This window comes from Scleropages formosus, chromosome 6 (genome assembly GCF_900964775.1).
Source record: "Scleropages formosus chromosome 6, fSclFor1.1, whole genome shotgun sequence".
NCBI classification, from domain to species: Eukaryota; Metazoa; Chordata; class Actinopteri; order Osteoglossiformes; family Osteoglossidae; genus Scleropages; species Scleropages formosus.
In genome coordinates, this window is record NC_041811.1 from 17,697,535 (window position 1) to 17,710,639 (window position 13,105).

Consider the following 13,105-nt stretch of genomic DNA (forward strand, 5'->3'; position numbering starts at 1 on the left):
CTCTTACTGCTACAGTACTGTACAGTAGCATAACGAACTTGTCACTTATTGGAGCAAAAATATTACCAGTAGTATGTAGTGGAGTTAGCGGTATTGGGTCATTAGGCTTCTTTAAATACATCCCCTCTTGTTACACCTGAGCTCTGATGTGTTTTCTGTTACCCTTGTCTGTTGTATGTTCAATCTGGAATTAGACCTGTTTTCACAGTTGTGCATGTTTGACCTTGTGAAGCTGTAAACAAACACCTAAGACACAGAGACTAAACAAAGTTTACTGTTATATAGATTTGCAAATGGTATATAATTTTAATATAAAGTTTGTTTTCATGTTTGAGCCTATGTGCTTGTCTGGCATTGCTGAAGATGTTTATTTTTATATACAAAACTTTTATATGAGTTTTGTGTTTGGTATTCAGTAGAAGTAACAATGGGGGTAGAAGGAGATTGCCCCCAGTATTCAGGCATGGGTCTGTATAACTCCAGTGAGTAATATTGATAATATTTTTGGTCTCTTAATACCTGACAGGTTCTTATGCATTTACATAGTTTCTTCCAGTTATATTTGCTGAATGGCAGTGGTTGGAATGCTGGTGCAAATAATATGAAGCATGCTGTAATTGTTAAAAAAAAAAAAAAAGACTGCTAAACTAGTTATGAAAGTGAACCATTTTCCCCATTGGTTTATGAAGATTTACACACACACACATACACACACATTTTCAGAACCGCTTGTCCCATACGGGGTCGTGGGGAACCGGAACCTACCCGGCAACACAGGGCGTAATGCCGGAGGGGACACACCCAGGACGGGACACCAGTCCGTCGTAAGGCACCCCAAGCGGGACTGGAACCCCAGACCCACCGGAGAGCAGGACCCGGTCCAACCCACTGCGCCCCCCACTGAAGATTTACAACTTAAGTTAAATTTATTTGTTAAAGGACTTTCTTGTGAGATGGCACAATAAGAGCAGGTTGTACTGGTGCCTCACAGCTTCTGGGCTGTGGGTTCAGATGTGAGATCGGATCTGGCACAGTCTGTGTGGAGTTTGCATGTTCTCCTCTTGTTGCTTTGCCTTCCTCCCACAATCTAAAGGCATTTGTGTCAGGTGAATTGGTGACTCTAAGTTACCTGTAGCATGTGAATGTGTGTGTGAGTGCCTTGTGATGGACTGCAATCCTGTCTATCTAGCCTCATGCTGTATACTTCTAGAATCAACTCCAGACCACTGTGACCCTGCATTGGACAAGCAGTTCATGAAAATGGGAAAAGTGTGTGTGTGTGTAATATATATATATGTGTGTGTGTGTGTGTGTATGTGTGTGTGTGTGTGTATATATATATATATATATATATATATATATATATATATATATATATATATATATATATATATATATATATACACACACTTAAAAAAAAAAGGTCACTTCTTAGGCTTAAAAAATGCTGTGCCCCTCAAAACTCATTAGTTTTAACAATCAATGTGTGCACTTTGTCTGAACTCCTCTTCATTTTCACATTTATATAATTTAGCAGATGCTTTTCTCTAAAGTGACGTATAATACATCTCATAGAAAATACAATTTGTGCATTACATTAGGAGAAAGAGAGAAATAGTTGCAGACGTGATTCTTAAGTGCGCTTAGTTTCTTTCCACCATATGCACTAATGTTCATCACACAAGTAGCTGCATAAAACTCAGAATATCTATGATTCCTGATCAATTTCCTAGCTTTTTTTTTTTTTTTGAGATACACATATTTATGTGCATTTCAGGAGTAGCTGTGTAAATGCTTATCCAAGCATGATTATAAAGTTATGGTGCATGAACATTTACACCTTACATCAACCTAAGAGATCATGGGGGAAGTGAGTGTGGAAGAGGTGAGTTTTCAGACCCTTTTTAAATGTGGACAGAGTTTCAGTGGTTCTGAGTGAGAGGAGGAAGTCGTTCCACCACAGTGGAGCTAGAACTGAGATCCTTCGAGCTTTACTGTTCATGCGTGGGACCACCAAGTGGGCAGATGTGGAAGAGCATAGCGGTCTGATTAGGGTGGAGCAGTTGATCAAGTCTTGTAAATACTGTAGCTCGGAGCAGTTCTAGTGATGCATTTGTAGGCTATTACCAGGGTCTTAAATTTTGATAATTAAATTTACCAAGGAAGTTTGTGCTATACTGTTTATGGGCAATAAAACAGTCAGTTTCCTTCTGATTTTCCTGGTGAGGGTCATGGTGGGCTGTAGAACACTAAAACATATATTCAAGATACAGTTTCAGGTGGTGACTTTTAAAAAATAAATTATCAGAAGTTTCGAAATACTACATTTTCAGTAATAAATAGCAATATTTTTCTCGATCTCAGGAAGAAAATGTCTTTGTAAAGTGAAATATTGTACTTTTTACAGCCTTATACAACACTTGTCAAGATAATTTTGATGTGTTTAAGTTTAAAACAAAAGTGTGAATAAATGTGTTGGTCAAGGGTGCTTGCTGGAGTTTCTTAGCTTCTTGTTAATAAAATGGACTAAGCTGAATTTGGTATTTCTGTACATGAATAGGCACATACAGAGTAAGGGACTGACTGAGTTAAGAAGGACTCTAGGGTGGGATTATTTCCCAAGTAAAAGTTAAATGGATTGGAGAAGAGGCAGGGCGTATGTCAGAATCTGATATATGCATTGTTCTATTGTATAAAATGTTCTCTTTGTTGTGATCTACACAAGACCACTTTGTAGAAGCACTCCAGAAATTCATTCCAACTGAAATGGTTAGCATAAGCAACAGAACATATTAACATATCATTGGGGGGGAGTGTGTTTTATGTCTATTACAGTCAAACAGTGCTTTCAGTGCTCCTTAGTGTTAGCTTAGTGATGATCTAAATTCTCGTTCTATTATAGTTCTTAGAAGTTGTTCACATATTATTAGTCTCTATACTCATTCTTAGCTGATTATGCCTCTGAATGGGTTATTTCTGGCATGAGTTGTGCATCGTTTGATCTATGTATAAGAATACAGGAGACAGGTGCACAGAGTAGAAATGTAATGGAATGAGTCTTTTGTGGAAATAGGTGGATCTTTTCCCACAGTGCTGAAGAAGCTGACAGATAATTAATAGGAAGTTTCCACTGGTTTCTTTCTGCACATAAAAGCATCGCAAAGGATATTAGAACAAGGGTAATGTACATACCATTTCTCATCTCTCCTATTATTTAAAAATGGAACCTCAAGAATAACCTTTAATGACCTTTAATGTGTTTTCAGAAGTAGCTTGATGAATGTTTTGTCTAAGTTTCAAATTTAACAATGAGGAAGTGGGAGAAGTTGGTATGCTAAAACAGAATGTAACACAAAAGTGCCTTTCCACCCTATTATGTATATTATGTTTACTCTGGTTTGACTAATTCTTGTTTACATACTCTTCAAGAAATAGTTTCTCTGTAATACAGTGCAGTTCAAATGTATGCCAAATTTATTTTCACTGAGACAGCTGCTTCCTAAACAACCTGTTAATGATTCAGAATTTCTGTTTTTAATTTTAGACATTGTGCTTTCTCAGAATTAAAGAGAGCCCTGATTAAGTACCATGTTGTCTGTACCACTGTCTAACTCTAGTATGACTCACTCTTAACTTCAGCGATGTATTTATTCCCATTTCCTTTGTTTGAAATGAAGTTGGGAATTTGGAAGGGGGGCTCAGGTCAAGTTTGGACAAAATTATTTCACACTGGATATGTTCAACAAAGTCTAGCTTTGAATTGTAATTCTTTCTTTCACTGTTTAAAACATTTTTCCCATTTGTAAAGAGTTACGTATCAGGATTTATCCATTTATTAGGTATCTTAGTTACTTTACTGTACAATAAAGTAAATATAACTGAAGACCTCCCATGGGCAGCAGTTAAGCATGGCACAGATCTTTGTCACGAAAGATTTACAGAATGGAAATTGCATTGTTTTACCGCTTCATGTATGTTACATAACCCTGTGGGTAGGTCTTGCACTTGACTCACCCTAACACAGAGGTATTTTTTGTTATACAGATATTATTCTCTATCACATGATACAAGTTATAACATTAATGAAAACTGAACTGTCATTCACATGTAAGTGAAAGAATATACTTGCAAGGCAGAACCGGTTCTGTCATTAAGCAAAAGAGAAAAATGTTTCAGTCTTCCCTCACTTTTTCTATGACCAAAAACAGTGTGGTTGTGAATTGGTGCAATGTTTCAAGAAAGGGTAACTTGGTGGTATTAAAGACATCGCCTCGACATGGTAAGGATCAAAAGATTAAGCTGTCTCTTCTAATAAAGGATCTGTTATATCTGTATCTAATTATAGTGGGGGTGTGGGAAGAATGAGCAGCTGACTGAGCAAAAACTCAGATGTTGACAGGTCACCTTTAAAAGTCTTGGGCTCAACTTGAATGAAATAATTGTATGTCGTACCATTAAAACTGTAAGTATGTACAGAATGGCTATAGCATTGGTACTGGATGCTTTGACCCATTTTTCTTGTAATTTAATGAAAGAAAACAATTTCACACTGCGTAATGAAGTTAAGAAGATATCCATATTAAGTGAAATGTTTTTTTTTTTTCTCCTCCCCCCTCCATATTTGATTCCCTAAAATGATTGTTAAATTTTAAATGTTATTGGTGTTACCAGCTTATCAAAATGTGGACATACCAATAAGGTACCGCTTGGGCTTGGTTGAATTTAAGCATTCTTTGAAATGTGAAAAATACTTTGACATTTGAAAAGTGTCCCAAAAATTGCTGCAATTTTTTATTGATGGCTGCTGTCCTAGCGCTTTGTGGATTAAGCTCTCTGCAAAAAGCCATGACAGCTGGTCGAACTGTTGGAAAGTGCAGTTAGCATGTTTGAATAACGGTGCATTGTGGTCTCGTCCTCCACAGATGCTAAGGAGATGGAGCTGAGCAGAAGTGAAGTACCACTGTATGTAAGTAGCCTCAACTCAGCTCCTGTCCTACAGGTGCCTGACATGTCAGGTGTTGTAACAGAATTTCAGGTGAAACCTGAGGCTAGGTGCCTTTGTGTCCAGGGTTCCCTGGGAAACTCCTTTCCACTCCAACCTGCTCTCCAGATGGTGAGACTTGTTGAAACCCAGGCTGTAGGACAGTCAGCCTTTCCGGTGTGTGTAACAAAAAGTTGGAGGAATGAGAAGAAAGAAAATAATTAGCTGTTTCATTGCTATTGTGAAAAGGTCTTCCCTGAGTGCTAGCTGATGTTTTTCTCTGGGAAACAAATCTAGTGTTGTGCTGTGAGTGGGTGCAGGTAGACATTTGTTGTTTGAAACATTTGTTGCTGCAGTGTGGTGAAAATGGCAGTGGTTGGTCTTTCTATTCTGAGGTAAGGTTTACTATCAGTCTTCCTTTTTTCAGCTGATCTTTGTTCTGCGGTTGTGGTTCAGTAGGTGTACATGCAGTGCTCACCAGCAGAGCTGTGCCATGCCTGGAGTCCAGTCTCACAATACCCCAGTTATATAGAGACATATATATGTATTCCCAGCACAGAAACCATGTTGTGTGATATGTCTCATACCTTGCTGTCATCCCAACAAAGTTAACATGCAAAAGTGAATCTTTGTGTAGCATTAGCAACTTCTGCACCGGTGATTAGGGAGTTAAACACCAGTGTGTTAGTGTTAAGCATGTGGCTCAGTTTCTTAGAAAATCATGAGTTCTCACAAAATCTGTAACTCCAGTCTTCCCTAGGAAGGTCTTAGTAAACTGCTCCCACTGAATTAAGTTATCGCATGGTTGTGAGCCATATCGTTTTGGCATGTTACAGTAAAAATATTTCAGAAAATTTGAAAAGATTTTTTTGCAGCTCAGTTTCAAAAATGGTAATTGAAAGTTATAGCGTTCTATTTTTAAATGACGTTTCATCAGAGACAGTAATATGTGTAGTTTCTCCAGTGATTGATAATATAAGCTATCTTGTGTTTTGTAATTTCTCTAGGAAGATTAAAAAGTGCATGGCCAACTCAAGATCTTCAGGTAGCTTTATACATGACAGTATTTGAAAAGTTTATATGTTCTGTTTTTTAAACATTCATTCTATTTTACAAGTAAAGCACAATGTACAACTTTGGACATATATTGTAGGTAGGCACAATACCACAATTACATTGTTGTGTAGATCAGTTTACTTTGGTTAAATGATTCCTTTTTCTTTTCGTTAGGCAAAAATGATCAAGCAGTAATGGTTCAAGATAAAATGTTGAGAACTATTTATTTGGACACTGCTTTCTTTTAGGATTAGAGCCAAACAAAACTGTTAAAATTGATCAAGGCGTAGGAGTAACATTTACAAGTTCATATCTTTTCGCCATCTTTGTTCTTCAGTCTTTCAGTTTGGACATCTCAGTGCAGAATTGAAGAGAATTTGCATTTAATGTGAAATTTACCAGTGTGACAATGGGGTGTGAGGTGACAGTGGGTGGACTTGCTGTTTTCATTGGTCTTCCTCTTAATGACACAAACATGGAAAACAAAGCAACTATATACTAGCTGTAAAGCAAAGTCTTACTGCCTCATGCAGAAGTCCTTCCTGGTATTGACACATTGAAACTGAAGTGCCAAACACAAACATTAGAACTCACAATAACCCAGATCACCTGCACAAACATCACACTTCTGTCACCCACGGTTCCAAAGTGTCTGCATCAGGGTGAAGTGGCTGCACTTGGTGATATATACACACACACACACACACACACACACACACACACACACACACACACACACACACACACAGTCTGAACCGCTTGTCCCATATGGGGTTGCGGGGAGCCGGAGTCTAACCCGGCAACATAGGGCGCAAGGCTGGAGGGGGAGGGGACCCACCCAGGACGGGATGCCAGTCCATCGCAAGGCACCCCAAGCGGGACTCGAACCCTAGACCCACCGGAGAGCAGGACCTGGTCCAACCCACTGTCTCCCCCCCCCCCCCCTTGGTGATAGATATTATCCAAATTGTGTAAACACACTTTGGCATGAACTTCTGGTTAGTTTAACCACAGAACTAGAGCTTTTGAAATTTTCTAAGGATGTTGATAACCGTCTGTCAGTCATTTAAGTCTTGAGAGACAACAAGCCGGCAACAGTGTGAACGGTGTATCATTGCAGTGCCACCACTTGTACAATATTGGTCTGTAATATTATGCAATGTCCAACAGAGTAATTATGGTTTAGTATGTCTCTTGTCATACTGAGATGTTTAATCATAAATGTAAGGATAGTTAAATTTTTTTTTATTTTTTTTTTTTTATTGTTAGTTTCCCAAAATCTTACTGGATCTAAACAAGATAGATACTGGCTGTTTGTGTACTCCAACCTGATGATTAATAGCTGTAATAGCTACTCAGTGTACACTGTAATGCAAAGTGAGACACTGGTATAGTGTTTATATCTATCAGAAAGCACATGTATCTTGGTAGAAAATCCATCATTTTTATTTTCTGGATAGCCCCTTGTTAGTCTGTTTTCCTGATGTTATTTGATAGGAGGAACTTTTATTTTTTTATTTTTTTTATTTTATAAAATCGGTCTATGACATGCTAAAGGTAACTATCGGTGTTCTAAATGTTTCTTTTCATGACAAAGCAAGCAGTTTCTTATACATTTTTAATTGGGAGTCTGTCCCGCTGCATCGTATGACCATCTCGCAGCAAACATGAGAGATCACCATGCAGTCACTTGTCTCCTTTACCTTTCTGTTTCCAGGGTTTGAATTCATGCTTTCCCAATTTGTAACTGAGCCTTTGTCTTCATTCACTACTATTCTCCATATAATAACTTCTGATTGTTTAGTCTTGCTTTGCATTTTATAATTTTAATAACCTTCCATGAATTACTCCTTAATCTGGTGGCTGTTACTTATCAAGGATAATATGTTTTAACCTTGAGAACCTATGAATGTGCTTTGTGCTCTGATATGTAAAACAAAAGGTCAGCTTCTGAAATGTTTAATTGTGACTGAGAAGCTTTGTCATTGCCAAATTTTAAGTACTACGCAAGTGTTGTGAGCAACCTGGGGTCATTTGGTGGTCATGTACTAGCAGGTAGGTTAAGGCTGACTATAAAAACTCTGGGCTGTCTCCCCCCCATTGAAACTGTGATAATGGCTAATTCCATGCCTATCTAACCGCCTTCATTCATTCATACTCTGAATGATTGTCTTTCATCTTGGGCTTGAATTTTGGCTGTAATTCATGTCTAGCTCTCCTGTTTTTAACAGCTTCTACAGATAATAATTATGGAAGGAAAATAAACACCCATTGTAAAGCCCCTGTCAGAACAGGGCATGATCACATCCAGATTCCTGAAAAACAACCTTAGCTCAAAAGGTGGTGGTGTTTGGGGGGGGGTTAATGTGTTGGTTCCCAGACAAAGTCTTCAAGGAGCTTTCTCTGTTATTATATTTGAAGGCTGCCAGAACCAAGGATGTGAGAGGAAATGTCCAAAAGTGACTTAATAATGAAAATGGTTTAGCACAAAATATATGAAAGCAAAAATCTGATTTCATGCAAATTTTATGTATTTTTAAAAATTATGAAATATTTTGTGGAGTAATTTTAAAGTTTAATTTGGAAATTTAAATAACATTGGAATATTTTCTTTCCAGATTCATTGAGTAGCTTATTATTAACATTGATGTAGTTTCCAAACTTAACTATTTATTAACAGCAGGCTGTTTTAATTACAAACCCAGATAGTGGGGTTTACTGTATTATAAAGAGTTCGAAAACACATAGGATGTAAAATTGGTTTAATAGCAGGGAATTTTGAACTTTGCATTTGAGGTTTTTCTTCTCTGAAATGCAGCCATTCACTGCTGGATTATTTGTCAACTGCTTTTACTTCAGGAAGGGGCGCCTTAGACATTACCATTGTCACGCCCCCAGGAATGAGCGGAGTGGCAACACCTGTGACTAATTGACTCACAGGATAAAAGGAGCTCCAGGTCAGCGAGACAACGCGGATTCTTGCAAATGCCCTCGTAGTTTTGCAGCATCAGCGATCTCTTGTTCTGTATCTACAACCTCTGTTCCGGATTCCTGACCTTCGCCTGTTTTTTGACCACCGAGTTTGTCTTGCCCGCGTTGTGATGTTCTCACCTAGAAGATCTTTCGCCTGTCTTCTACCTTGATCCTGTCCTTCCCTTTGAATCTGGAGAAACGAATAAAACCAACCTGCACTTGGGTTCACAACTAACCTACCTGCCTGTCCTCCGTCCGTCTGTTGAAATGACAGCCATTATACTGATCCTTACTTCTAATACACCTTGTACATCAATTTGCAGTACATTCTTCAAGTAAAATTAGCTCTTATTTATAGAACTGCTATGTCCAATTTTACTATTGTATCTGACTTCCTTAATACTTGTGTACCCTACCATTGGTACTGTTTCCAGGTTCAAAGTAGCTGTGATGAAGATAACAGCAGTGCCTGTTTGCCTGCTGTTTCTACTTCTGTGCAAAGTGTTTAGAGTAGCTGATGTAGTTGGCATGGATACTGTTGTCTTCAAGGTCATGTTTCATTGAAGGTCCATATGCATAAGGGAAGATAAATGTTTTGTGGACTTGACTTTGATAACTTGTAGAAAATTACTGTTAAACTAAATGTAACCAGTAGCAAATTGTTCTGCCTGTGTCTTTGTCATGTTGAAGCATAAAAATTTGAACAGGAAATCAGCTGAAATGTCTTCCCAGAGATTTAGGACACTTGTGGGTTACTTTGCTTTTATTGTTTTGTCCAAGTTTAGCTCATACAAGAATTTCCAAGATGTACTTAGACACTTGCCTGGTATAGTATATTGCCTTGACAGTTTCCTTTCTGCAGATGTTGACAGGGTACAAAGAAAACAAAATGCTGTAAACAATTTTCTTCATTGATTGAATTCAGTGTTATATTATGTGAAGAAATGCAAGTAAAAGGAAATATCTTTCTATTTGCCATGACTGCTATCTTGTCATTAAAGATACGCATGTATGAAAAAACAGCTTTCTGTTCTTCACTAGGAATTATTTTCATTGAAGGACCCGAATGTACATCACAAATGGTGCAGTTCCACAAAGAGAGACAGGAGGCCATGCTGAGGGCTGACCAAATCATCACTTCCTTTCTTCCTCAGTTCTATGCAGTAGTCTTGACCAGTTGTCATAGTAACTAGTAATTACCCATTAAATTCAATTACCCTCCCTCCCCCTCTCCCATTAACCTCATTCTACACCTACTGTGGATTGTTAAGAAGGTGAACATTATTTCATTCTAAACAGGTTATTGATTCAAGTCCAAAGGAAGCTATTGTATGTATGAAGGCTCTTTAAATTCAGGGGGACAGTTGCATACAAATGATTCCTAACTTAAAAGTATTTCAACACTATGCATTTTGTAGATGTGAAATGGTGATTGTACATTACTGTACTGATGGACTGATTGATATAATTATGTAATTTTTGACAAAAGGCATGTGACATTCTCTACATTGATGACAAATGCAACATTCTGTGAACAAAGTTTTCAAGATAAAACATTTGTATTAGGAAAAAGTAAGTTGCTTTTATGGACAACGTTACAATTTAGGTTTATTAGGATTGTAAACCAGTTATAAATGGTATTTTTAATCAAAACTTCAAATTATTTTGAAAGTGTTAAATGACTGATTTTCTTGTTAATACTCTTCTGGTGAACTGGCTAGCCAAAATTATGTTTATATAGGGTATCAGTGGTTTTTTTCATTTGTCCATTTAATCTGCCATCTACAATTCTGGAAACTGACTTGCAGGAGGCAGAACAAAAGGCAGATGAAGGGTGTGTAAGATTTTCATATTTTCAAGTGAACTACGATCTTGTGTGAACTAATACAGCTGGTTATTTAAGCGTGTGTTTTTGTTCTGATTTTCAGACAGTTCTCTGAAACATAAAGGCTTTTCAGTTGTCGGGTCTAATTTTGTTCTGTTGTGCTGTTAATGTTACAGTTCAAATTTAGTCATTCTAGTCATTAAAAAGTATACACTGTTTTGGATATAAAATAATGTATTTTAATCTGCAGCAGGTATGTCTAAATGTGAATTTAAAAAAAGAGACTAGCAACCTGCAATTCGGTATCTGAAACTTCTCAAGGGTATAGTCAGTAGCCTTTCTACTGTGTATGTGAGGTATCATCAGAACCACAAATTTTGTCTCTTTAGATTAGAATTTTTAGGCTGTCTAGTTCACTCATTTACTGCTATTTTACCGCATCATGTAGGACTGTTTTGAATGTTTTGTGAATTTGGGAAAAACATTCACAGTCTCAGAATTGCATTTTTTTTTATTTTTTATTATTGTACTCACCGCATTTATCTATTAACCAAGGGGAAACTGAAAGTCCTGTGTGTGGTTGCCAAAAATGCCTCTTGGCTCAGTGGATCATTGGTGGAGATCCTGCAAACAGACAGATTTTATTGCATTTAGAGCTTTCTGGCATTTGCTCGGCTTCATAATGGAACTCCAAAGATTGCACAAAGAAGTTTGCTCTTGAAGACAACCTGGATTTTTGCTCTGTTCATGTTATGCCAAAACCTTTCTAACTTTACCATCCCGTCAAATTTTAGCTGAAAATGTTGTCCAAAAATAAAGATTCTATGCCAATAAAATTTGCTGATTCTCTTGGTCACTGGATGAAAGCATTGTAATGCTTTGAATATGTCAGATTTTTGAAATGCTAAACATACGAATATCATTAAAATAATAGACTAGGTGTACACTTTGCTTTCAGAGCAGTTTTAATCCTTTGTGGAATGGTGTCATACAAGTTTTGAACTATAGATAGTATGATATTAAATCACTATTTTAAAAGTTTAGCTTTCAGTTCATCGTTGAATGAATGCAAAGGAAATAGTCCACACTCTCTGCTCCAGTTAAAGTTTAGTGAGTTTTAGAACTGGTTACTGGGGGTCATGAAAGACATGAATTTATCCTAGTGCTCACCAGGTCATGTTTGAGTTTGTTTTGCTTTGTGAGCCACAGTGATGTTGTTTTAATATATAGTAATGTTGTGAGGAAAGTGTTTATACCACGCAGTACACCTGGTAGCTTTGGCTTTGTATTATTTTTTCTATTATAGTACATGCCCATGCAGAGCATTTAATGAACCTAAAGACTACCTTGAGAACTGCCCATATAATTACAGATCATGTTTAATAATATGGAGACAGATGTATTTTGAAGGCATCCTATGGCTTTCTCCAAGCAAGAACTTGCCATCATGTGGGGGAAAATGAGGAAAAAGGCAGTGTGTCAGATTATATCACTTTTTCCACTGCTCAGGGATTGAGGTTTTATGTTCATCTATGACAGGTTATGTAATTTTTTTCCTAAGTTGACCATAGATACAGTTGCATTCTGAATGTTAGCCCTACTGTAAATGCACTTGTACCTCATTATAAACATTTGGGTTATGCATTTTCAAAGATATTTCCCAATTTTTGTAACTGCATTTTCATAACCATTCCATTTCCCAAAATATGTTTCATTATGAAAAATGGTTTGAATTTTCTCTTCTCGCCATTAGTTGACAACAGAATTCACCAGTATATTTGAGTTTCTATTCTAGCACCGTGGAAGAATGGCGAAGAGGTAGCCTCACAGAGCTGTCCAGAAACAATTTCCTTCAGATTTTTAAAAAATGTAATATTGCTGTATCCAAGATTTTACAGAAACTACCTAGCAAATAGAGGTACCTCTCTATTATTACACTTGTTTGATTGGAAATTGAAAGGTACCAGATGATGACAAACATATTTGTCATGTATTAGTTTCAACCCAGGGGGGCGCGGTGGTGCAGTTGGTTGGATCGGGTCCTCCTCTTTGGGGGGGTCTGGGGTTCGAGTCCCGCTTGGGGTGGCGGACTGGTGTCCCTTCCTGGGTGTGTCTCCTCCCCCTCCGGCCTTACGCTCTGTGTTGCTGGGTAGGCTCCGGTTCCCCGCAACCCTGTTATGGGACAAGCGGTTCAGAAAATGTGTGTGTGTTTGTGTGTGGTTTCAACCCTCAATTACAAATGAGACAAAGCTTCAAGTTAATACAAGATA

General features: G+C 37.6%; 1 protein-coding gene across 2 annotated transcripts in view; it reads left to right on the forward strand.

Annotated features, from left to right (window-relative positions):
* The window catches only part of arhgef28a (Rho guanine nucleotide exchange factor (GEF) 28a), a 77,139-nt gene that overhangs the window by 840 nt on the left and 63,194 nt on the right, over window positions 1-13,105 (forward strand). For both annotated transcript variants that reach the window (XM_018736684.2, XM_029253141.1), the window contains exon 2: window positions 4,923-4,966. In XM_018736684.2, the coding sequence (XP_018592200.2) occupies window positions 4,934-4,966 (33 nt within the window). In that variant the 5' untranslated portion in view covers window positions 4,923-4,933. The remainder of the gene's footprint in view (window positions 1-4,922; window positions 4,967-13,105) is intronic.